Source organism: Myiozetetes cayanensis, unplaced genomic scaffold (assembly GCF_022539395.1).
Source record: "Myiozetetes cayanensis isolate MyiCay16 unplaced genomic scaffold, myiCay2020 scf12, whole genome shotgun sequence".
In the NCBI taxonomy this organism is placed as follows: domain Eukaryota; kingdom Metazoa; phylum Chordata; class Aves; order Passeriformes; family Tyrannidae; genus Myiozetetes; species Myiozetetes cayanensis.
This window is the reverse complement of record NW_026086826.1, coordinates 21,997,719-22,025,171: the sequence shown is the minus strand read 5'-3', so window position 1 is coordinate 22,025,171 and position 27,453 is coordinate 21,997,719. Positions and strand designations below refer to the sequence as shown.

The 27,453-nt window shown below is 37.6% G+C and overlaps 1 protein-coding gene across 2 annotated transcripts in view; it reads left to right on the top strand.

Moving 5' to 3' along the window:
• Nucleotides 1–17,925, top strand: part of NEK7 (NIMA related kinase 7) — a 70,912-nt gene extending 52,987 nt beyond the window's left edge. For both annotated transcript variants that reach the window (XM_050306896.1, XM_050306897.1), the window contains exons 8-10: nucleotides 3,891–3,985; nucleotides 8,392–8,505; nucleotides 15,213–17,925. In XM_050306896.1, the coding sequence (XP_050162853.1) occupies nucleotides 3,891–3,985; nucleotides 8,392–8,505; nucleotides 15,213–15,323 (320 nt within the window). In that variant the 3' untranslated portion in view covers nucleotides 15,324–17,925. The remainder of the gene's footprint in view (nucleotides 1–3,890; nucleotides 3,986–8,391; nucleotides 8,506–15,212) is intronic.
• The last annotated feature ends 9,528 nt before the right edge of the window (nucleotides 17,926–27,453 follow it).

Here is a 27,453-nt window from a genome sequence, read left to right as displayed (position 1 = left end):
ATAAATTGTTGTGCTGTTACAATGCTCCATTATAAAATAACCCAAGATATTTATAGATAGACTTCTATAGTTAAAATATTTGCATAATGTGGGCTCGGTTGCAGAATTACTTTGGATAAGTGTGGTATTTTAGGTCCTGTATCTGTAGCTGAAGACGAACCCTTGACTTGGAAGTCTCCTATGCCTGTATTAAACATGCCCCAAACCCTCAACATTATAGAATCATTACGGTTGGAAAGGATCTCAGAGACCCTTAAGCCCAGCCTTCACCATGCCCACTAAACCACCTTGTGAAGTGCCACGTCTTAGAGAATTTGTTGTGTCAGTGGTTGGCCTTTTTTAAAGCTATAGGCTGATAAACCCCTTCTGAGTCAGCCATTACATTGTTTTGTATGAATAGGTTTAACATTTTCCAGGCAGATTTTTCCCCCAGCTTGATAGTATTTAGAGCAATTTACTGCATTTCATTGCACTCATTGATGCACTCAGTTTTTAAGTGAACACACTCTGTAACTCAGTAGTGTGAATTATGTGTTTATGCAGGTAATAAGGTAGATTGTTTATATCATAACTCCTTTCTTCATAAGAGATTTCTTTGCCTCCGAGCCTTCAAATCTAACTTCCTGCTCTCTATTTGCCACCATTTCCATTATATCCATTCCCTCTCCCAACAGCAGAAAGTTTGCATGTAGAATCAACACTTTCTGGACCTACAGTATCTTTAAGGGAGGGAGCTCCAGAGCAGCAGCAGATTCAGAGGAAGCAGTGTATTTGACCCCAGCTGTTTCAAAGGAGTTTACTCTTCAGACCTGCAGATTGTCAGAGATGTGCAAATGTGGGGAAGGGAACACTAAAGTTACCGATTTTTCGTCTTAAAAAAATTAGGCACCTCAATCGGTTATGTCTTTTTCTTGTATTATCCCACTTCTGTAACTTAAGATGAGTAAAGGAAGTCAGGAAGTTGCCTATCTCTATGCTGTTGGGGTGCTGTATTTCACTTACCAGAAAAAAACAATCCAGGAAGGAAACCTAATGTGTAATTGCAAGTGGTAGTTGCTTGCTAGCAGCACAGCCATGTCCCTAGATTGCTCACTGTGTTAAAAGGATCATTGCGGTGCTTTCAGTAGCTCCTGAATGTCAGAATTATGAATCTTTGGTGTCATGTTCTGTTAAAAAACAGCTTACAAGTAGTAATGATGTCTGAATCTTCTAGTTGTTTTTGTGATTCCATGACTAACATAGGTAATTTCAGTTCCTTTCACTAGTTGGTCATCAGGGGCTTCAGGCTGTATTGCAGTGAAGGTGTTACACTAGGCTAAACGCTGTAAAATGGTAACATTTGTTCTTTCTTTTCACTATCATCAATCTTTCACAGTCATATCAGACCCCTAATGTATCAGCAGGCTTCCCAGAGCTACTGGTTAAAATTACCTTTGCTTTTGGTAGACTATGAACCTTCAAACCTCTATGTTTTCAGCTGCCCCCTGTGGTTTCTGTGAAGCCTCTTTCTAGCACATTACTCACTGCCAGCTACTTGTGTGATATCTCAGAGCAGCAAAGGCACTGCTGCTGGAACCAGTGAACAACCAGATTATTATTAAACCTATTTTTTTGTTGTTAGACAAATTCTGCCAACAAAGCACCACAATATATGAAACCAGTGCCTTAATTAATGGGTGCAAAATGCAGCTGCAATTTCTCAGAGGTATTCAAGCTCACAAGTCCTTGGGGTGTTAAAGAAAATAAATGCAAGACGGAAGTAAAACAGTAATGAAAATATGAAAAAACAGTAATGAAAATATGAAAGCTGTGTCATGCCAAATGTTGTTTAATTACAGTTTCCAATGTTAAGATATCTGTCATTAAACACCCTTTAAAGTACTGCTGTTGATACATTAGAAAGCAGAGCTGCTTTGGATATTCTGGTAGTTATTTTGTTGTGGTCTACCCATCTGCCTGTGTATTCCTTCCCAGGGAAAGAACCATTGCTCTTGACCATTCCTCTCTTGAGTGAACACAAATATCCCATGAGACTAAATGTCTCCTGCAGTAATCCATTATTTTGAGTTGCCTTTCCCCAACCTTTCTCCTTTTAAGCTCTTGATCACTTGCCGTCTCAGTACAGAGCTGCAGTGATTCCTCAGACCGGCACCGAAGGAGAGGGGCTGCAAAGTTTCTGCTTTCCAAGGGCTAGAAGTCTCCCCCAAAATATTCAGCGGGACAGATCCATTGTAGGGTACAATCTGGGGACCTCTGTCCTTACCTACTACGTTACAGAAGCGCATTCTCAGTTTCTATGCACTTTCAGTATTGTCTACCGAGACAGACATCAGTTGAAATTACGGGTTACCAGCAGCAGTGGCCTGACCTGAGATAAGGTGGGTAGAGGGTTTCCCTGTCTGAGCTGGGCCTTTCAAGTAGGAAAGTACTTCTCCCTCCTCCTTAACTCCCTAAAAAGGTAAGGCACCTTGTCAGAGCAAAAAAAATGTTTGGAAATGATTAGAGTAAAATTATCTATCTGATACTTTGAAATTATTAACCTGATTACTCACATGTGGAATTACTTGTGTTCACTGTATCTCCATTTCTAACATTGGTACAGAGCTCAATTCTGAATTAGCTTCATCTATTCAGAAGTGTAGAAGTGTTGCAAGATCTTTGTGTTAAATGAAGTACTGTGAGCTTCATACTCTTAATTTTTGTAGCTTATATTGAGTGTGCCAATTTTAATCTCTGGTGTTGCAAGGTGTTTGGTTGCCAAATAAAATCAACTTAACATTGAATTGGCAGAATTCAGCTGGTTTTCATCGTCAGGATTCAGTGCTGAAGAAAATATTCCAAACAAAATTGAAGTGAAATTCTACATAGATCTGTGACTCTTTGCTGTTAGGCAGTCATTTTGGGGGATATAGGGAGAAAGTTTAAAAACAACGCACCAAAATTACTACTATCCTTATTTTTCATAACTACTTTTTTTTGTTGCCCAGTCATTTAAGAACAGATCACTAAGATTTTTTTTTTCTGTAATGGTGTTTTTTTTTTACAGAGCTGAAACATCTCTCAGAATTTTTCTCTTCCAATTAGTAAAGATGGGCAGAGTTTGATTAAAATCAAAGGGAGAGATGTCCTGGAGTATCCAATGTAAATTTACTCGGGGGCAGCCCTAGTAAATGCTGCTTATCAAGAGCAAATGTCTCCAGAGCCCACAGCTCTCAGACAGGATTAAGCTGGGACAGGCACAGGTTTGGGAGCTGAAAAGCCCTCATGGAGTTGAGTCCTGTAGCAAAAGGCTGAGTCACTTATGGGAACATCAACCTCTGCTGGGTTCACAGGTTTCCCTGCCTTTATCTCTGAACGTCCTGGATTTCAGGCTCAGTTTTAATTCCAGCTATTCAAACTAAATTGTTTATTAGTCTCAAAAGCGGCTTTTCCAGATTTTTATTCTCAGAAGGAAGAACAGACAACTTGCAAAACAAATAATGAAATTCAACCCATGGAAGAGAATTTCTAGCTGTTGTTTCTAGCTAGTGATAACAGCTTGGAACAGAAGCAGGGATGTGTCTGTGTGTGTTTAGTATGTTCCCTGGGTTCTCTTCAAGAGAAACTAATTACTTTTGAGCTTCTCTAAAGGCAAAAATTGGAAGTATTTTACAACTGAATAGTTCCAGTAATGAGGTATCAGTAGTGGAAATAAAGCTGCATTGGATGAAACAGATATCGAATTCATGTATTTCTGTCAAACTGAAGTGTCATAAATACGACTTGAAATTATATGTGTGGCAAAATGAGAAATAGAAGATGAAAAATATTTTTCAACCAGGAAAACTGTAATTTTACTACTGTGTAACAACAGAAATTTTCATTCAGAAATACTTCTGTGTTTATTGCAGTTGGTACACCTTATTATATGTCTCCAGAGAGGATACATGAAAATGGTTACAACTTCAAATCTGACATCTGGTCTCTAGGCTGTCTGCTGTATGAGGTAATATTGATATATACAGTGAACTTAATATCACTCTTGTACTTCCCCCTTCCACTCCACTCCCCTTACGTAACTTCAGTGTATGGAATACTTTTATGTGTGTGTAACTTGAGACTTGCCTTTTGCTGGGCTTGCTACAAGATATTGCAGCGATTTGGTGAAGATTTGGCTTAACTGTAGGATTAATAAATGAATATAAATGAAGCATTAATAAATGAATATAAATAAATAATAAGCACATATAAAATTTCTGTGTTCTTACGATAGATCCTTTGAAAAAAGTTACTTTTATACAAATTTCTAATTTTTATAAATTTTCTTGTTTTTATTAATATCTAAAACCTAAGTAAAACAACAGAAAATGTTTAGTTATTACTCCTGTCTCTCAAGATAATGAGTTCTGCTGCACAGACATATATAACTTTTCTATTTTTGTAAAATTGGTTAAACTGCATTTAGTGTTTAATTTCTGTACTTCTACATTCAAGATTGGTAGGTACTTTTAAATAATATTATATTCTTAGAAAATAAAGATACAGGGCAAATTGAAATTGAGGCAAATGAAGGTGTTAAAAACAGGTAGGCTTCCAAGGCAATTATGTCTTCCAAGATCTTTGCATATAATTTCTCGATCTGAAGAGTAAACACTTGTGTTGAAGGATGCTGGAAAAAAATTTGCTTCCATCAACAATGGCAGTGAAACCTTCCTAGTCATCTTCCAGGTAAAAACTAATATACTCAAGTCATACACTTTTTGTTTACCTGAAAGCCACCTGCCTCCATGAGTTGGGGGAACTCATTTAACACATACTTAACAGTATCAGCACCTCCTGTTTATTTTAGGAATTTGTAGAAGACACTGTCAGCCTGTTAAAGTTGTGTGTTACTACTAGTGAATTGTCTCCAGTAATATTCATTTACATTCTATCACTGGCATGCTGCTTAGAATATTAAGAGCAAATATTGCAGTTGTGCAGTTTGCAGATCTATGTATAGCTGTTGCTTCTAAACCTTGGGGATGATTCATAGGAATGATGTCTCATAGCTGATAGCATTTAGAAGTTGAAGTTCTGAACTAAAACCTAATCCTGTATTGGAATTCCTCAGTGCTGACCATGGCAGCTGCCATCAGTTTCAGTGCTTTGCTGTCCACTTTTGCACAAGCCCAAAGGTAACACAAAGGTAGATGAGCGTTTTTCAGAATTTCTGCTTCTTTGCCACTCACTGGTTTTCCTGAGGAATTTTTAAATCTGGAAGCAGAAAAAGAAAACCTTTGAGTAAGAAATCATTATGTAAAAAAAATATGCTTTAAGGTTAATTTTCTTTTGTGTTATAGGAAATTAAATTGCTGGACAGAAATCAGTAGCACTTTTTTAAAGATTATTTTTTTTTTTTAAGCTTCCTGCCTTCATGCTGGTACAGTATATTAAACACCTGTGTGAATATTAAATTTTTGTTTGATCTGGTAAATAATCTCAAAATAGCTAAATACCTTAATTCCATTGATTGGCTCAGCATCTTGAAATACCATTCTCCTTAGATTCAGTTTAGAAGTTTTAACAGGATGGTATTGAAGTTGGTGTGATGGTATTTGTTTTCCTTATTGTAAATATAAAGTAGTTATTAAGACCCTTATTGTTGATATGTAGCTACAGTATATGGCAATGTCTTCAATTATAGCTTTTAAATTTTTTTAGAGGTGCAGTTATCCCATTTAGTTAATTCTGCAGCATACCAAATGTTTGTGATTTTGTTGTTGAGCTTTTCGTAGAGCACTGAAATGTAATTTTGAAATTTTAGGTATAGCAAACTCAAAATACATGCTCAGCATTTTTCTCAGTATAATAATTTTTAAAAAATTATTTGAAAGTGGTTACTTGAGGTTCTTCCAAGACTTGTGTGGACTAATGCATCATATTCATTTTAGCTGCAGTTGTGCTTGGTGTCTTTTTGTGATATGTCCATTGCCTGCATTTGAGCATGTTTTATTATGTTGATTTGATGGTGATATGTGTTCATATGTACTCTGGATTGTCTCCAGGTTAATAGGAGGAAAAAAACTGTGGCAGATTTGTCACGTCTCAAGAAATGCTTAATTGCTGCTAAACTCTTTCCAGTTATGTTTTAATTTTAGACTAACTTGCTATAATGTGTGTTGTTTTTAAAAATTATTATTTCTAATACATATTACAATGTATTATTCAATGCTGTGCAGCCAATAAGAATGTTAGAGGTGTTTTAAAGTCTGAATTTTTTAGAGCCCCAGGTATTTCTGAAGCCTCAAAAACACTACCTCTGGAGTTTTAATTGATATGCAACAAAGTAGACTTTACTAATTAAAATCAAGATGCTGTGCTTTTGCTACACGGACCTTTACATGGAAAAGTAGGTCTTACACATTTCCTTTTATTGTTCAGCGTAGCAATTGCATCCTTACAGGGTTGTAGGTTGGTGGCTTACAGTTCAAAAAAAAAAAAAAAAAAAAGAAAGAGGAAAAAAAAAAGAGAGAGAGCGAGCTGCCACCAGCCCCGAAGACAGACAGTGGGCTTTCGTCCCTCAGACACCCCCAGAATACTAATCAGGAAAGTCAGACCCTGGAGGTCAGGGAGCAAGTCAATCATTCTAGTGATCGTCTCAGTGTGGAGGATCAAATTAGCCTGAAAAATTCAGCTGCTGGGAGGAGAGGGCGAGCAGCTGTCAGGGGCAGCAGCGAGATGCACTAATGAACCAGATGAATAGTGCAAAAGCTTGAAAATAAAAACAGGACAGTTGACATTTTTCATCTGTCAAAGCAGGAGATGCATGAAAATATAGTATTCCTGTTTTAACTCCTTAGGGGACATTCAGAATTTTTTTTTTAACACTCGGCAGCGTTCAAACAAAAGTACTTTTTAATGAACACCTAGAGTACGAAAATGAGTATCTGTGCATTTATTTAGAATTTCTGCATGTGTACAGACCCTGCAGTTGATTTTTCTTTTTGTCCCCCCCTTTCTTTTCTTTTTTGGTCTTTAGCTTGCATTTCTAACATTCTTTTTAAGGTAAGAGACAATGTCATGTAAATCCAGAAATGAATGTTACTTTGGTAATACGTTTACAGAATTTTTGGGAGGAGTTTAGGATGGAACTGTAGCATCATATTTGTCTTGGGAGCTTTACAATTTTTTTGTCCTTACTTGAAGGTAATATGAAAAAGTACTGAACTATTTGAGGGCATTTTAATCAGACACAAAGTAAACGTAAGAGAATTTTGGTAATTTTCTTCCTACGTTTCCCTCAGTGATATTGGTGCTTAGACACGAAAGAGTTAAACTGCTATCTGGAAGACCACAAGACAGATGAGAGCCATTTTCAGCTTGTCCTGTCCCTGCTGAAGCTCACTGAGTAGCACAGCATGGACTAGCGTGTTTCACACACACTCTGCCTGTCTGGGGAATGTACACATTGTCCTTCCAAAATCAAACTTATTAGCACATGTAGAAAAGGGTGACTGACTTTGGGGCAGCTCTGCACTCAGAGCAGCATTCATGCTGCTGCAGTTAAAAGATTTCGAAGGTTTTGAACGAAATGGAGAGGTTTTAAATGAATTTTTATATTTCTAATGCAGCTAACCATAGCATTTGTTGTTTCCACCTTAATTGTCAAGTTGCAACATTGTCTGGAAATAAAGGGTAGGTTCACTAATGCTGGTTTTGAGCTGTTATTTTATGTAAGTGCTCTGCAACAGACTTTTTCATTTTTATATTTTAATTGTAAATTATAGCTGTAGGTGCCAGTTCTGGACTTCTGATGAAGTTTTGGGATTTTTTTTTTTCCAAGCATCTTTTTGAATAACATACTGGACTATGAAGTTTTTTGGTCTTTTTTTTTTTTTTTTTAAAGTGTAGATGATAGTGTTTTCTTGCTTGAAAAAAACCCTAGCTATATGGCAGTCTAGTGTCATGGCTATGGAATGGTTACCCAGCATTTTCTACACACTGCACTGCTTTGGGTCAGATAATGTTTTCATACAAGTCATGTTTTCTTCCAAAAGTTTTTCAGAGGAAAAGTATATTTTCGGGTTTTTTTTGGTCTCCCTCGTGGTGCAGGGACCCTCCACGCTCACAGCACTATTGCGAACAACTGGATTTTTCTTCATACTCGATTAATAAAACCCTAATGGTGTGCAACTCAAGTATTGCACTGTAAGGACTATGATAGCTGTGACTGTACGACACAGAATGAGTACACACACTGGTTACACTAGTAGTTTTGGAACTTCTGTTTTTAGCACTGTAACACTTTATCTAAGCAGGGAATCGAAAGTCATGAAGAATCACTTTTGATTTGTTAGTATTACGGGTTTTATGACAAAATAGATTTACATAGAAAAACACAAAAGAAAACTGTCCATTTTCTTTAAACAGATGGCTGCCCTGCAGAGTCCCTTTTATGGTGATAAAATGAACTTGTACTCTCTGTGCAAGAAGATAGAACAGTGTGACTACCCACCTCTCCCTTCAGATCACTATTCAGAGGAAGTAAGTAATTTTCCTTTTAATGGGCTGGATCCTCAGTTTATGTAAGCTGGCAGGCTTCCAGGAAACAAATGAACTTGTGTGATTTTATGTTATTTGCAGATTATGCCCATAAGTGTTTGCTTGTTGAACTCACTCAAATGTTACTGTCAAAACAAGTCTCTCATATGATTTATATTTGAGACTATTAATGATGGAAACGTCACACCGTTAGATTCTTAATTTCATTGGGCTTCCTTGCAAGTATGACAGAAGGCTTTCCCAGAATGCACAATGATGTGTGTTCCACATGCCAGAATGGGATGGAGTCTTACATCCATAGGATGCTTTTCTAAAAGCACAACAAGTTTATTTTGCACAGTAAATTAGTGCACTGGCCTTGGTTCTCTGGGGGCCTGCATTAAAATAGATATAATGTAACTCGCTAGTAAAAATGAATTGTTTAGTTCCCATTTGCCTGCATTATAAAACTGCAGTGTGCTGTTCAATACTGTTGAATGGCAGTTCTTTTGCAAGAAATAGTGGTTCTTGATAACACTAACAGTAAATTTCAGAGAAGTATAGGCAGACATAATATAACTGAATTTGAGCAATATACTCATGCATATCGCAACAGTGTTTGTTTTAAGTTGATGGGTAACAGTTCTTACTGTCATTAGTGCATTTAAGGGGGAATATTTTTTTTAGCTATAAAATGAAAAGAAACTAAACAAAATAAATACCTTTCTTAGTGTAACAGAATGGGAAAATATAAACACTGGCTTGTTAATGTTCTGAGATGCCAGTTTTGAAATACTTCCCCAGTTTGAAAAGAACAGGGCAAACTGAGAGAAGCTGTAAACCAGAGAACAGGTATTAGTAACCAATTCTAATTGAATTGAGCCTACATGAATTAAAGATTACTTTGAAAAAGCAAATAAACATAAAACATTATGCAATTTCATTTATAGAGTAGGGATTTCTAATTCTGAACCTTACATTTTCCTGCATTCAAAGACAGTGATTGGACTATTAATAAAAGATTACTGCTCAGTGTTTTGTTTTGTATTTATAGTGACAATTTTTCCCCTTTTATGAAACAAACTGGACTTAAAAAGATAATTGGGTGATGTTACAGAGGATGAAATAGCGATCTATTGTGTAATTTATACACTATGCCTCTTTGTGGGTTTTCCAATTAGTTATTTTACCTTGGCCGTTTTTAATTATTATTTATTGTAGACTATAAATATGGCAGTTCATATAACCAACTTCAGAACTGGAGGCCTAGAAATACAGTAGGGTGTGAACAATAATGCAAAATGATAGCAAGAATGTCAGGGGCCGTTCTTTGTTGTGTCATTCATGCTGTCTTCCTTTTTCCATGAAGCGCATGAATATTTCACATATCTGCATCCTCATCCTCTATTCTTCTTGACTAATTTTCAGACTGTCTGAATTTGCATTTCACATGGTAGCTGATTAGGAGATGCCGAGTGCAGCAGCGAAGCCTCAGCAGGCGGTTTCCATGGTGACCTTCAGCAGGATTTTAATGATGATACCACTAGTGGTTCGTTGAAGTTGGCCTGCCTGCAGGGCTACTTCGCTGCAGCTAAGTGTGAAGTTGGAGATGTGGATTCCCAGCCAAGGGGCAAATATCAAAGTCTGGCCCAGATAGAAGGTCTCAGGGTTTGGATGGGGAAAGAGATTCCACCTTTTCCTTACATCTGTGTAGTTTCTCGTGCTGCAAACACACGCAAAGCACAACACGTTACTTTCTGTTTATTTCAAAGCAGACCTACTTCTGCACGGTGGATAAACCAGTTATTTGCAGAATACATATAAGTTGTTTTGAAAGATAATGAAAGAATCAGAGCAATTATAGGTATCAAGATAAGTAAGAAAATAGTTACTTAAAGGAAGTCATGAGCTATGGAAGCTGTAATGGGAACATTATGTTCTGATATGAAGACTTGTGCCTTCACTAAGGTACGTCGAAAACACATTTATTAGCTATTGCACCAAAATAGACCTTTTTTTACTTGTATGAAAAAATACTGGCAAGAACTCTAAAACAAGAGAAACAAGTGTTATCTGTCATATTAGGATACTGTCCTAAATGTTTCACCTGTACTAGAAATTTAAATGTCAAACCTTTAACCAGGTCAGAAGCACACTCAGTGATCAGTAAAGATAAGGGTTCACTGATCAGTAAAGCCCACTTTGTTTTTTATGACCAAGATTCTTTGAAGGAAAAATTTCACTCAGTGTTGATTTCTGCATCCTTTAATATGGGAGTGTAAATACTTTCATTATGAAATATAAGACAAGTGCTTTTCTGAGAAACTTTTTGTAAGTAAATTTTAGTGAGTTTTAAGATGTGACATTTTTTCTAAATTTTGAATCCTCTACAAGACCAACCTGTTGGTAATGTGTCACATCTGTGTCATTAGAGAATAGTGTGACAGAAAGATGCACCTTTAGATGGACAGATGGGTATTTTTTTTAGAAAACCTTTGATTAAAAATTCTAATAGTCTAAGATGCATTTTCACAAACTATTGCTTCAGTGGTAGAGACACAAGCCAAAACTTTCAGATGCTTAATAACTCTGGATATCTCAATTTTTTAATATCTGTTAAAAACATCTGGTATTCAGAGGGAGTATTCAGCATTTACTGAAAGCTGTTCTGCTTTAGGGAATTCAAAACTGGGGCTCCCTTGCCACCCCCAGTCAATACTCCTAAAATCTTGTCAGCCAATATTAATATCACACTGCTTTCATGATTAAGTTTTAAAATCTTCCCTTAGATTGAGGTGCATTTCTTCTAAAGTCCGTTTTCTGACCTCCTACCCAGGTGTGAAAGCTGAATGAGCCAGCATGATGATAGTGTTAGTTGCCAGCAGAAGGTCTTGAGAAAAGCACTCAGAAAAGGCTTCAAGAAGGTCTCTTATTCAGAGCAAGAATAATCTTGTGGGTTTTTTTTTCATCCAGAATTCCCTGTATGAAAATTTCTTTTTTCAGCTAGCTAGCAATGCAAAGTACTTGCCTGTCATATTTCTGTCTTTCCTTCTGACTTGTCTGATAATTATTTATTTCATAGCTGAAAAGCCTGCTGAAGTTAAAGGAAGTGTGTCCCACTGCTCCAGTGTCAGGCTAAGCTCCAGGCTAAAGACAGTCACTGTGCTAAGTGCACAGAGGAGGTTAAGAACAGTAAGCAGCCAAAGAAGTTTGCAGCTTGGGGATGCAACAGGAGGTCCCTCTAGTTCAGTCGTAAGTCTGCTCTGCCTGTTGGACAGTCTGTGCCAGGTAATAAAAAACTACTCCCATCTCTAATGATGGTCTGACTTTAGAATCCCAGTGCCTCTTCCCATGATACTGGTGAGCTTTTCTGATGCATCGGAAATTTTATTAATACTAGAGGGGCTGACATGGATTTCAGGTTTATTGAAATGGATATTGCTGTAGGAGCAAAGGAATAATGCTAATAAGCCAGTATTAGTATCCAACATGGCCCCAGTTTCAGTCCCAAAAGACTGTCTTCCCATGTAACTATTTTTGTCCTGTACAGCAAAATTTATTCACCTTCTTCCAAGGGTTTACTGTTCAATTACAAGCCTCAAAAGAACTCATGGATTTTGAAATTACTCAGGAATATGCACTTATTGTTGTGCACTGTCCCAAGCACAGTCAGCTCAGCATTCTGACCTTACTGAGTGAGATTCTGGACACTCTAGGGGAGGAGGGGACAGAGATTTTGCAGTAATTGCAGTGACTACCATTTTAAGAGGTCTGTGACCCCAGGGTTTACTTTATTACAGCACTAGTGAAGGTTTGTCGCTAAAGGAGCTCACCAGTTATGTTGGGAAGAGAATTTCTGAGTAAACTGATTCTTGTGTATTCTTTCTTGCGTTCTATCAAGGGTAGCTATGTATGCATTTCAGTGAGAGAAAAAATAAGCTGTAAAAAGCCACCAGTCAATACACCATGTGGGTGAATGATTTTTTTTTTTCCAAGTGTATCTACAGGGATTAATAGGACCTAAAGTCTTACATGTACTTCTGAGTAATGATGCCATTTTGCTTCACTGTCTTTCTAAGCAATCAATCTTCTTGACCACTTTATTGCAGCTTGGAATTATAATATTCTGTAACAAGAACAAAAGTAACTCTGAAGGAAGGCTTACTGTTCAGTGACTTAAGCAGTTTGAGTCTGAAATTGGGTTTTAGATTATAAAGTTCAGTTTAGAAAATAAAATCTGAGAGAAGAATTAGAAAGACATGAACTAGTCTATTGGAGGCAAACAAGGCTTCTCGTTAACAGGTTAAGTCTCTTGAAGATCTGTTTTTTCTGTTCTACATGCAGTGAAGTTATTCAGAGACAATGGGGAAAAACAGGAGAAAGAATACTCCGATTCCCCTCTGATGCTAGCTGTATAGGTTTCAGTCCCTCAAGGATGCTTACAAAGACTATTTACTGTATGCAGTTCTGTTGAACAGATGGAAGTCTTCACAGAGAAAGAGAAATGTATACGTTCAAGATCAGATGTTGTATATTGCAGCTAAATTACACCTGTATTCTCTTTACAAAACGTTTGCTTATTTGACTCTTAATTTCAGGCTTGAGGGTTTTGCATGTTCTTCAGTCTCTGCTGTTTTCCATGCAGGCTGTCTGAGGTGTTACATAGCAAGCTGCTCGTCCCTGCTAGTGCACTTGTACCTCCTGCTTACACTCTGTCCCACCTGCTTCTTCTGCAGGACACTATTTTGCTTTGCATATTTGTATTACATGCTGGAAATTATTATTTCTTACAGTAGCTAATGATTTCTATCATTCTTCAAATATTTGTGAGTTATTACAGGCTAATACTTTTTCTTGTCATTGGCACTGTATTTTATTTACTGACTGCCAGAAGCAATTTGATGGCTTTTATAACTCCATTAGTCAAAATGTATTTAAGATAGTTAAGATTCAAATAGCAAGTCTGCTACAGATTATTTTGATTTAATATGTTTCTTTTCAATCCAGCAAACTGACCGCTATCTTCAGAATTAATGTTCCAATTTTTAAATATTAAGCTCTTTCTGCCATGGAGTAGGGATGTCCAATGACATAGTTTTTGTGTTGTTAAGTACAAAATCCCTGTACCCTTGTATCCACAAGGGCTAAATGGACAAAGCTTTATACAGTGCTGTGCAATGCTTCTTCCTTAACTTCAGGAATTCCTATTTCCATGCATTTAAATTAATCTTTTGAAAAGTGAAAGGAGTAGACTTATAACTTAAAATCCTTCTTGGTCTTTTTATAAAAGCTAGGAAGAAAGCTCTCTGATGGCAGGTTTGAAAAGGCAGCCTGTGTTACTTTTGAATACTCAGGATGATGAGGTTGCTCTGTGTTAGTTGCAATAATTATAGACCTTTTTTCAATAAATGTACGTAACAGTACTGCATGGGAGATCAAACCAAATTTGACGTAGAAGGGTGGATCACAATGTGTTGTTTGGAGTGTCATTCTCCCTCTCTACCTGTTCCTAATGCTATAAGGAGATCCAGCAGGATTTGGCGAAACTACTAAAAAGCATAAAGGAAGAGCTTCAGAGTTGGTTGTTTTCGCAAAGGATTGTAAACATTTTGTTAAGTCTTCATGAAAGAGGTATTTTCCATGTTGAAAAACACTTAGGGCTTGCACACAACTTAAAATACATGCCCTATCAGAAGGTTATCCAGGCAATATATAAATTCTAATGTCATAAGTTCTTGGGCGTATAAATGGAGGAAGAAAAGCTTTCAGCTGTCCTGCCAGTTTGTGAAGGCAATGAAAGGTATCTGGGTGGTGGGGAAACTCTTTGGGGTTGCTTCTGCTGAATATGTCCATTAAGAAGGCCCATTAAGTTATGCTGTTTGTGGAAACATGAGGTTTTTCTACTGCAGTGATTTCTTTATTTCCAGGCTTTTGTGAACATATTTGTTAATTAGATCCTTTCCATAAGCAACACAATAAATGATCTAACCCTGAGGAATAAATACCGGGATATAGAGCAAAGGTTATTTATTCCAATATAGTATCTTCAACAGTGGACAAGTGAAGTAACAGGGCCAATATAATATGTACTTTTCTCCAGCTTCCAGTTTTAAGTTCAGAAATTTCCTCAGGGGTGAAGTCTTTATAACAAATAGCCCACAGTGGGTTTAATTTGCTCAGTTGCTTTCTGACTGTGCGCGCCTTGGTAGCTCCTGGCAGCGGGAGGTTCTGCGGGTTAACCGTGTGTTAGAAGGAGAACCGCTGCCTTTTGTTCCTTGGAACCTGTCACGCAGAAATGCCATTTATTGCTGGCTAACTCTTGTATGAGTGAATGAGCAAGCAGTCCTCATTTGCCTCACCTCAGCCTTCTGAGGCTTGCAGGCACACCCCTCCCAAAACATTGGGAATTTGCTGTAGGTTGTGTGCGATTGGACTAAATTGCATGCCTGAAGTTGTACGCTAAAAGGATTCGAACTTAAATTAGCTCATCAGTTTTTGTGCACAGCAGTGCAAAACGTGAAGATCCTGGGAGCACAGTGCATACATCCTTGCATAAAACTGCGTGGCAAGAGAGGGGGGGTTGAAGGGTGTGCTTATGCAGAACCACTGTTTGGCTAATTTTTGCCGGTCTTATTAATTCGGGTTAGATAACGCACAAGTACTGCTTGTAAGGAGGCCAACGATCCTGTCATGTTGTTTCCCCTCCCCAGCTGCGACAGTTAGTTAACATGTGCATCAACCCGGATCCGGAGAAGCGGCCAGACATCACCTACGTGTACGATGTAGCGAAACGTATGCACGCACACACGGCGAGCAGCTGAACCGCCGCCAGACCGGGAGGGAGAGAGAGAGCGGAGATAACCAAGTACTTTAAACAACTCGTCCCACCCCTCTGTGTGCCACACAAATGTAATTGTTTGAAGCTTACTGTTGTGCTTTGAATTGTAAACCGATTTATACACGAGCTTTGTTGTTTTCTGTGTATTTCTGGGGGTTTCGTTTGTATTTTTTTTTTTTTACTAACTTGCAGTTGTACAACAGGTTTAAATGTGTAAAGCGTAATTTTTAAGATGCCGAGAACCACTTGTTTTCCATGATACGTGGGTTCAAGTATATTTTCTGTAATAACAAAATTATATTCAGTTGGGCCTCAGTTCTAAAACACAGTTGCACTTTTGCACATGATACAGATATTAGGCTTATTATCCAGGAGCAAAATGTCTGAATCTCTCACCTTTATAGTAATTTATGGAAAGTATGAATCAGCACAGTTAACTTTATTTTAATCTTTGTTCTGAAAAGAAGAACATAATTATTACAGAAGGTTATTGTATTTTATATTGAATTGTAGTTTGCAGTTCTTGCTGTAAGAGTAGACAGGTGATAGGATTAGTTCTCCACTTGCCAAGTGCGATGGGAAGATACTTTCGGGAAAACTTGTCGTGCTGAAATTTTTGTGACATCCCTTTTTGTTTTGTTTTTCTGTCATAATACACATAAAACACTTGTTGGGGGTTTTCTGGGAAAATTTAAGGTGTTGATTCATGAATCTGGTCGCTTTGAATAGACTTGTGCAGCACTACCCTGGGGCAATAGGAGTCTGCATAGCTAAGTCTTAAAACCATGCAGATGCTTCTAGTAGCAAAGAGGGTTCTTCTGAGGCTGTCATTTGAGCGGGTCTGATTAAAAGATGTGATCTTTAGGTTACAACTTCCCAACTGTTTGTGTATATGTCACTGTTTTGTAGATTTTTGTGTTTAAAATAATTTGAATGACCTTACAATGTATTTAAATTTTAAAGTGTTTGTTTTTTTTTTTTAAATACAGAAATCTTTTGTGAAAGATACAATGATGTAGTATAACACAAAATGTATTCTACATAAATATGTAATTTTTGTATACTGTATCCTGAGAATTAGTTTTATATTTAGCAAAATTGAATTTTAGCTTTTACACTTAAGAGAAAGTTGTCAGCCCTTCATCTGGGAAATAAATATATATGCAAACTGTCTTACAAATACTTTATTAGCTAAAAAGGAAATGCTGAATATTTTTGTTAGACCTTAGTGCCTTTTTGAGTATGTATAAATAATATTTTTATTGCTAAGAATGGAATGTGCCTTGTTTTGAAATGTGGCAAAAATGGAGAGTTGAATGAAATTTCTAGAGTTTCATGACTGAACTTTTTATACAGAACTGTCTAAACATCATTCTTTTCAGTGAAAACAGCTAAGGAGCTGTTGCAATCAGTTAAATCTTTTTCCTTATGTGGGTAAAAAGAAGTTAGTTCAAATAAAAGCAGCGGTATGTACATACACGTATAGGTTCTAGATGCAGTCATTTCCCTGCATGCTCAGATTTTTTTTTCTTGTTTGTTTCTCTGTGCAGCTTTAATTTTTTTATTTAATATAATACTCAAAGAATAAAAATCTGTCTGTGGACTTTGTGGAGGAAATGTTCAATCTAGGTCAGAGTTGTTTCCAGTTTTTTGTATTTTTTAAAACTGCAATTGGAAATTGTATTTGGCAAAATACAGGAGCTTTTAAATAGTATGTGCCAGATCATGAGCTTATCTTAATATATATTTTTAAAATTTTTGTTTCCAGATTTTGTAGAATGAAACCTATGAAACCATATTTTTCCTTCTCACCTCTGTGTGTGCTTAATCTTGTAGGACTTGAGTGGAGCAATTCGTAGAGAAGAGCTATTTGAGCAACCTTGGTTTGTGTCTTACAACCTCTAGGTTTTTTTTTTGTTTATTATCTGATTATATAATTTTTAAAATGGTTATATTCTGTAACTATATTTCATATGTCATAGAATGAAACGCTTTATATTGAAAAAGGCAGCACAATACTTGCTTGACTGCCAGGATTAGCTCTTAATATGCACGAGTACTCGTACAATTTTTTTTTTTTCCTGAAATGGCCTAGAACATTTAAAAATCACTGGGAAAAAAAAAAAAACCAAAACCTCAACACAGTCAGACTATTTGTATCTAATCTTATGCATAAAGTATTGAACTTTTTCTGAAAGAAACCAATAATAGATATTTCTCCCTCCGAAAGGATATGTTGAGCAGAAAAATGAAGAGTTCAGAGTTAGCAAATGTGCATGCTTAAGCATTTAAATTTTTTTAGTATTTTGGGGGGAGGGGGTGTTAGTGTTTATGGTTAAATCTTGTGTTGCGGTAAAAACATAGTTGTTCCTGATTTAAAATCTATAAAACGAATGGTACAGATGACTCTGGTACCAAGCTTTATAATTGAAAAACCCACGTGGGTTAATTCAACTGCTTCCATAACTGGGGACTGTCGAATCTATCCCTAAAGTAAAGCACCTGGTAACATGTAAAAGTGATAAGTCTGTTATAACACTCCCATGTGTCCTACATGCTAATAAAATGTTTTCTTTCATAAATGACCATTCTCTTTTTCATATGTTGATGATGACATATGGCACTATTTATTTTAAGCTACGTCATTATGTGTTTATTTTCTTTAAAGAAAACGTGTTACATTTCTACCTAAGATGTCGGACTAGCTGCTCCTTTGATTTCAGTGATGCTCTGGTATTAACTTGCTTCAGGAGTGAACTTTGTGCTTTCTTTGACATTGCATAAAATCTCTTTTGTCTTGAAAACTCCCCTGCTGTGCGGTAGTCTTAATACAAATAAAATGTACTAATATTAAATACAATGTAAAAATTATAGTGTTTCTATGATATTTTTTCAAGCTTTTCTTGTCAGAGATATATATATATATATATTATGTTACAGTAGATGCTACCTTGTCTTGTGGACAACACAACTGCTTCCAGTAGTTGATTCCAGGTGAGATTTCTTGACTGTAACAAAGATATCACAATTAAAAAAAAAATCTTTTTTGTATTATTTGTCAAAAGTTTATTAAAAAAATAGTAGATCCAGTATATTCACAATTAACCCAAAGGAGTGTTTTTTATCTAAAATTTAAAATCGTTTTCATGCCGTGTGAAAATACATAGTAAAGCCTGAAAATAAAAACAAGCTCCCATTATGGCCCCAGTCCTGTGAGCTCTTGTTTATAGGTTGGCTGGGTTTTATGTAGTTTCAGTAATTTTGAGTGAACCTCATCTACACGTGTGAATAAATATCAATCAGCAGTTTATATAGAAATTATATGCTCAGCTCACTTTTTATACTCTTTGTATGTCACGGGTTCGGTAGCAGAGAATAATGTGGGGGTTTTTTCCCCTCTTCTGTTGCACTCTAATGATCCAGCTCCCAGTTGTATGAGCAGGCAATAGAAGTGTGTCGTCTTTTTGTAATGAGCAGAAACTTTAAAAACATGCCAGTGTACCAGAAGATGAAATACAGTATTAGAAGTGTCTGAGAAGGCTGGTGTTTTATTCATGCTCATGATTAAGAAAGCCATAGACTGAAATTCTTGACAGAGGCTTGGAAATGGAGAAGGACTTCTTATGCCAGTGGTTCTCAGATACCTCTGAATGGGACCCAAAATCTCAGTGATGTTTGTTTTCAACAATCTGTCTACTTAATCGCTTATCTTTGCTGTTACACAGCGAGATGAGAATCTTAATGGCTGAATTTGAATGCTGGTGGTGAATGCTGCATTGGGTATTTGAGCTTTAAGGAACAGGAGGTTGATGTGAGGGAGAATCAACAAAGGCCTTCAGAGTTTGTTTAATCTGGAAATCACATTTTTCCACACTTTTTGGTACTTCTTTAACAGTCACAACTTTTCCAAGCCAGCCATGCCCCCAGATCATCTACACAGTAGCAGTGTTGGTCTTCTGAATTTCTGATCTCTGGCTTGGTCTGGGTGAGTAACTAAACCTTTCTGGCAAGATTACCCAAGTAGGGAAGTACAGGTGTTGGCCATGCCAAGCAGAGTGCTACTTATGTTTCTGAAGATAACTTAAATACAGATTAAGTTTGTTTTTCAAACTTGACTCTCTTCCCTGAATATTTTTTTCTGCAGTTCATGCCTTTTTTTTAAAAAGTGTTTTCCTTTCATATTCACTTCCAAAGTTTTACAACTCCTGTCTTCTGTTGCTTCTGCTTGATCAGTCCTGTTGTCTGCTCAACCCTTTTCCTGAGTTGAAGTCCTCTGTGTCTAGTTTTCCTTGTGGCCATTAGTTTGCTTCTTTCTTTGTAACTTTGCTAAACCCAACCCATTTCTGTCTTCTCAAAATTTATCCCTCTCCGTGGGCAAGCCTCCCCCCCCATAAGTATTTTACTCCATTGTTCTACATCCTGTTTTCCCAGCCCAATGCCTGTGATTTCCAGTTTCAGACAGATTTTCTCACTGCCTCAGTCATTCCCATGACCTTGTCTTTACTAAATACTGTTCACTTTATTATCTCTCATTTCTAAATTCCCTTTCTCTGATCACTACCTGCTCCCTTTCAGCTTATCTGTCTTTCTCTCTCCTTTACCCTGTCACTCACTCCTTTTGGGATCTCCAGTCTATTAACCTTTTTGACTCCTTTAGCTTTTCAGCTGTCTCCTTCCTTCATTGGTCTCACTTTTTTTGACTCACTGGTCTTTGTTTTCATCTCTATCTGCTTCTCTATACATGGTATCTTTGGTTGCTTCTCACATTGTCCTGTCTCCGTTTCTCCCTCCAGACACTTTTTTCTTGTAATTTCTTAATTTCCATTCCAGCTTTTCTGAATATCTCTGAAGAGTATGTCGTTACAACACAGCTTTGGACTCTACTTTGCCTTACCTGCTTTAATTCTCTTCTCAAATGGACTTTTTAACCACTCTACTCTCATCCTTTTTTTTTCTTGTTGAGCTTGCTTTGCAGATTTGCTGCTCATTTTAGTTCTCCATTCATTCTTGAAACAAAATCTTCAATCTTGATTTTTTGCATGACAAGATCCTTTTCCAAGTAATCCTTCATTTAAAGGATCTGTTTCTGAACTGAACTTCTCTGCCTCTTAACTATACAAGTTTGCCCCTTTTATTTCTGTGTATTTTAGGCTTCTCATTCTGTTAATTGAAGGACTTTTCTCCTTCACTAGCAACCAAGTTTCTCTTCCCTCTGTCTTTAAGAGAGTAGCACCCATCATCCTAACTGTGTTTTGTAATACTTTGTCCTTTTTTTCATCCTCTTATCTCCTAATTTCAGGTATCTGAACACCCTCTCTCCAGTTTATTGCATTACACTTCCAATTCGAATGCCTCAAAAATCCAGTTTTCCAGACTGGAAAACCACCAGTCTGGTTTTCCCATAGTTCTGTCTCCAGATGATTCCTTTAGTATCCAGCCATCCTCAGACCTGTTCAGATTCAAAGATATAATTTTTGTTTCTGACTCCCTCTGGACTGTTTTCCAACATCCCTGACGATTTTACTTGCCTATTTTCCAAGGCCACAACCTTCCATCTCTGACACTTCTCCCATGCCTGTGTATCAAATGTCTCAAAGTTAGATGTATCAGATTCCAGCCCTCTTCACTGTGTTCTTTCTTACCTTTTATCTTCGCTGATTTAACCTCTGTGTCATTTTGACTTCTTTTCTCCCTTCAAAGTATCAAAATTGACAAGATATAACTCTCATTGGGCTTTCACTGTTTTGTGTGCTGAAGAAGGCACTCCACCAAATTACTACTTTTTTATGTTTTAAAGAGACCTGAATCCCACAAATCTGGTCTTATTTCAGTACTGTAGACTGCAGTAGATTCTGTTTTTCCAAGTACTTCAGAAGTCCTTGAATTTGGACCTTGATTTAGTTTCCTGTCATTTCAGATGAAAAGTTTTTTCCCTTAATTGCTTTGTCTTTACTGTGTGTAACTTTGTCTTGTCTTGTTCCTGCATGTTCAGCTAACAGTTGTTTTCTTGTTATAGCAAATTGATTTCAGTGCTTTTAACTATTGCTTGAAATAAGAATATGCTTAAGAGCATCACTGGACTAGATCCAGCGTGTTAAGAGTGCACTATCTGAATTCATAGTTTCATCAGGCTTTCAGAGTTGGAAGATTTTATATTTGCAGAGATTCATTGTTGATCAAGTTGTCTGACCTTTGATTGCTCATAATTATCCTCATATATGTGTTGAGACTGAGAAACAAAATTCTGTGTAAAACTAAGTTGAGTTTTTTGGAACTGTGGTGTCTACACAGAGCTGAATGTCAGATTTAGTTTGGTGTTTCTGGATATGTATACATTTATTGACTTTTTATTCGCACCAGAATAACTGACACTAGACTGTCAGTTGCTTGTTGGCACAAAGAATTTTGCTAGTAATTTTCAGGTTTTATATTTACACTTGTTGCCTGTTTGTAATCACATCATACCATTCGTTAATTTGTTCTTCCACAGCTGCCTTAGTGATGAGTGGAAGCCTTACATCTTTTGTCTAATTGCAGTTTTCTATCATGTAGAATTAAAAATAAATAAAGAAATTATTGGTGCTTTGAGTCCTTCCTGATAGTTCCACTTTTCATTTAAATCCTAGTAATAGAAAGAGGTCTCAAGCAGGAACAGAAATGGTCTCCAGGACAGAGATGTTTTGGGGATCCTTGCTTCCTCTCCACCTCCTGTACCCTCGTTCTCTGGCTTTCCTGGCCACTTGCAGGGGACCTGGCACTGCCATGGTATCAAGAACCAGTAGAAACTTAGTGTGGATAGGGATTCTCCCAGTTAAAAATCACTAAGAATATCTTTGATATTGTTATGCAGTTGATGATTCCAAATACGTAAAGAGCAATTAAAAAAATGCATGATTGCTGTTACAAAGAGAATTTTAGGGTGTCTGTTTCTTTGATTTCAGTTAATGCTGGACTGTTGTAAAGATGATGATTGAAGATGAGTACTGCTTTTTTGTTGGGGGAGGAAAAATAGACATTCATTGATTCGTTTGATTTTGGCTGCTGATTGTACTTGAATCAAATCATATAATTATTGAGATTGGAAAGGATCTTGAGAGAAGTCTCTAGTCTCTTCTGCTAAGAGCAGAGTCAGTGCTGAATTCAGACCTGGACCTTGAAAACCTCTGGGATGCTGATTGTGCAGCTTCCCTGGGCAGCCTGCTCTGATGCTTAGCTGGAGCACTGGAAACCTTGTCTTCCTTACATTCAGTCAGAAACTCCTCAGTTACAAATTGTGGTTATTCTTTGTTCTTCTGCCACTCTGCAAATGTTATTTATATTGCCAAAAAGGTAAGTCAAATATTGAAACAGAGGATGTTTTGTTTCCTGAAACTGTTGTTGCTAACAATTATGTTCACGTAGCACTTGTGCTTCGTATATGACATGTACACTATATTCATTTGCAACTCGAGTGTAAAATAAAATTTTTGGCAGTAAACTTGATATAAAACTTCCGTGGTGTTTATGGCCTGGATTTTCTCCAAATTGTCATTTTTGCTTGTTACCTTTCAAATCTACTGGATGTCTTCTGGCAGATCACAGTTCTGTCCACCTTGGTGAAGCAGGGAAATTGGGATCCTGAATACAACTTTGGATTTCTGTCTTCTGGAGCCTGCTTTGGGGAAGGTAGCTTACACTGGGGATGGGAAGGGAAGGAGGTTAATGTGCATCGAAGTTAACTGGTGGTTATGGGAACTCTAGTTTTAAACTCTGTGTTGGTGGAAACTTGCCTAGAGAGATTTATCAAAACCAAAATTTAAGGAGGAAAATAACTGGAGGGGGGGCAGTAGTCAGAGTAGTAGTTGGTTTTGGTAAATTTTTCTACATATTAAATGAGAACTCAAAATTTGAAACTTCTGACCACAAACTTCTTGGAAGCAAATAAAGAATATTAGAAGTGGATTCATTTTCAAATTTGACAGAAATTGTCTTAGGAAACAATTTCTGTAAACCAAGAGTAATTTCTCAATCTTATAAAATATCATTTAACAGTTACCAGTCTGGCAGAGTGGTGGTGGTGAGTGTGCCTTGTGCAACATTTGCTTCCAATCAGGTACTGGCACGGGGTGAAGCTGCACGTGCTGCTCCCTTCTCTTGCTTCCCAGCACCAGCCCTGTAGGTGAGACCCTGTGACACCAGGGAACAGGACAGGTAGGGGTCCTGTGTAAACACACATCTCCTGATGTGTGTTGAGTTCACCAGGGTAGAATGTCTTCTGATTTTCATTTGTTTGCAAACAAAAAAAAGGGATCCTAAAATGTTGTTATTGTAGAGAGTGCCTCTCATGTTGTGGCCTCTGAGATAGGCTTTGGAAATACGGGGGTCTCCAGCTGCAGAATGCACTAGGCTGAATTCAAAGAAAAGGCTTCTTGTCCTTTCTCTTGCAGCTGAGAGGCCTGTACTGCACGTTTGGGGATGAAACACAGCCTGGCTAAACAATCTTGCCTTGAGTGGGAGAGTTTTTGTAGGTAGTTTGCATGGAATATCCAGTAATAATGGTAAGCCAGTAGCTTGAAGAACCATGTACAGTCATCTTGTTTCCATAATTTAGTTGTTCCACTCCAGAGCTTGCATGGATACGGAGATGACTTCAACAACTCCATCCTTGTATAATAGAAAGAGCGAGGAGTTCCCTTGTCTTGTTTTTGTGTTTTCCTGTGGTGTGTATTTGTTGTTATTTTTTGATTGCTTTTGTCTGTTTGCTAAACACTTCTGACCTTAAAATGATAATAAAAATCATTCCTTGCATGTGAAATACACATTTATGTATATATATGTAAGCAAGGCTTACAAAACACTGCGTTCTTCTTTATAGCGAGCACTTGTAAGCTGATCTTTGGTTGCACAGAGGTACTTGCTGCGAGCTGCACTTGGCTGTCATGTGGCACTGCTACAAACTCGTTTTCTCTGTTAAAACCCGAGGACCGGTCCTGTGAACGCAAAATGCAAGGCGTACACCTTTAAAGAAAAATTCCACGTGCTGCAAAGTGAGGCAATTACTTGGCCTTCCCAGAAGGCAGTTTCCTGTGTGGGGGTGCCGGGGGTGAGAGTGGCCGTCAGCGAGGCTGGCGCTGGCTGGAGCATCATTAAGTGGGAGCCTGCTGACACCGGCCATTGATCCAGCGAGCTGGCACGGGGCCTCCGGGCCGCAGAGCTTCCTCCCCCATCCCTTTACTTCTCCCTGGGGATAACCAATTGGAAGAAATGACCCACTTGCCTGGAGTTTTTAGAAGCAGCGGGCAATTCAACGTGAATTATCAGCCCAGGCAAAAGGGCGAAGGTTCACGCGGGTGACCCTTATCTGTTGCTGTAACGTCGGGCCGCCCCTCGTAGTGTCACAAATCCCAAGAAGACCCTGTGAAACTCTGCCAATGCATTACTTGCAAAGCTGTCATCTTTTAAAAGTTATGTTACTAAAGGGTGGTGATTGCTTTGAGCTATAATACTTTTTAAAAAAGTTCTGCCTGTTTAGTAACTAAATGTTTATGATGCTAAGCAATCTGTTTATAAAATTATATTTTATTTCAAAATTATTTTTAGCTTTCTGAGAGTGCACAGGTTGATGGCAGTGGTCACAAATGGTTAGAAACAGACGATGTTCAGGTAATATCCATGAAATGGAATGCATTATTTCTTATAGGTCCTATATTCTGCCCATTTATTGTTGTTTTCAGTCTTCAATGTTTTCTTTAAACAGCATTGCTAGCTCTCAAAACTGCCACAGGTAACTAAAGGCAACTTAGTTATTCCAATATGGTGTGCTATGAATTTTGTGTATATTTTGCAATTCATGATTTATATTTCTCTTTCTGTAAGAAATTTAAATTAGACACAGCCTGATTTTTTTATTAGCATAGTATCCAAAAGCTATTAATTTGATCAGAATCTAATCAGTAACTAAGTGGTGTATCTGTGTGAGAATATTTTCTGTATTGAGCACAGATATTTCTGCAGTAAACTGCCTTACACAGTGATTTGGAATGCTGCCAGCTACCTGCAGCAAAGTACCCTCCAAATGTATCACTTCTTGCTTTATGGAGCTCTTGTTGGAATTTGGCTTTTTTATTTCCTCATGATATTTAATTTCTGGCTTTGCATAGGACCATCAGACTACTGCTAAAAGAACTGCAGATGATAATTGTAATTTATTTCTCAGTAATTGAGCATAAAATTCTATTCTTAAAATGCAGTCCTAAAACACAACTTCCTTTTAAATCAGATGTTCTGCAGTTCTCTCATAAACATAAAACACAGTGTTACATCTTTGCATGCTTCATAATTTTATGTAATGAAAACTTGAAAAGGAAATTCTTTTTGCATAAAGGGCCTCAGAATTGCAATTGCAAAGATATCAATTGTGTTCTTCAGACCTCTCAATAATTGTCTTTATATTCATTCTTTAAGGTCCTAACCAAGCTGAAATGCAGTATTTCATTCCTGACATTTAATCCATTAAAATGTCCTTGGAGATGTATTATTCCCTTAAAATAATTTATGTGTACCCTACAAGGAACACACACTGCTGGAGGTATTTCAGAATAAATTTTGCTCTGCTACAGGACATAAATAGGAAGCATATACATGCCTCATTTGAAATTAATTTATATAATTCTCATTTGACAATCATGTTATCACAGTCTCGGGACTACTTTTTGTTGACATTTATTAAAAAAAAGTATCAAACTGTTAACAGATGATGATTGCATGAACTAACACTGTATCTTTGGCTATTCTGACTTGTGTAGCATCTTGTTTAGTTTGTAAAGAAGTAAAAGTGGTATTTCTGAGCTCAGTCTGTCCAGAGATATTAGCATACAGTAGATTTGTGCACGTGGACTGTCACTGATACCATTTGCCTATAAAGATATGACACATGAACAAGAGGGAGGCTCGTTCTGGGGGAGGCTGTGGTATGAACTCACCCTCTGGCAACTCTGCTTGTGCAGCCTCTGACTGTGCTCTTACCCTGCCACAGGGTGCATTACAAGCAAGGCAGTGTCAGCTTGGTGAATTTAGGTGTGTGGTGTGGGAATATCTGTTCTGTTGAACTCTATGGATGCCCATCTTTGTCCACTATAACGGGACTTGGTTATTTACACCCACTGAGCATCTATTATGTAGATGATTTTAAACTGGATATCTGAAGGAATTGCTTGACTGCTATTGGAAAGCCTGATCTGCTGTTCAGTAGGGAAAAAACACGGCACACTTCTACCCTAACAACCCCGTGTTGCACAGGTTGACTGTGATTATGTCTCACTTCCCATTTTATTTTTCCATGCAACTTACACAGTAGGGGTTTTCATCATGTACCAGGCAGATGTTGCCAGGCAGAATTCTTCACAGCAAATTGTCTAAGTGAGCAGGCGTCCTAAAGAAGTCCAGAAACTTAGGAGCAGCTTGCAAACCTCACAGCTCCTGCCCTCCTCTTGTATATTTGTAGCTCTGGTTTCTGCTCTTTCTGGAGTGTAGCCAGTTCCTACAGTGCTTCTGGCCTTTTTTTAGCATTCCCAATTTCTGTGGGATCCTGGATTTCACACCGTGCTTAGCTGTCAGTTCTGCCTTTTTCCTCTTAGCTTTGCTCTGTCCTGTGATTTTTGTGCTTTGAGAACCCTTCCTTTCAATGTTACGGCCTTTTCACAGCTGCTGGCTTGGTAACCTTGTGCTTCTCTTGTTCTCAGAGTAATTTTGTGCTTGCTTTGTCATGTACTCCTGCTGTGATTTGAGGATGAGATGGCTTTTGTGATTTCTTTCCCCATCTCCCTAGTGGGACATAAGAATCTGTTTCCGTTCTGAGAATCTGGTAACATCACAAACTACTTTGCCAGAGTCCCAGTTATGCAGAAGTTGGACTGGGAGCCTCTGAGCAGGCTTTGTGCTACTTAGGTTGAGCACAAAGGATGATTACAAAACAATTGGCACATGGCAGCAATTGAGAAATTTGAGAGGCCACAGTATGGAGGATTTTGAGGGGAAAATTTGCCTGAGTGAAGATCTCAAGTAGTGCTTCAGGATAGTGTGGGATGAGATCCTAAGCAAACACTCTTGTAAAGAGTACTTGTGCAGCATTGCAA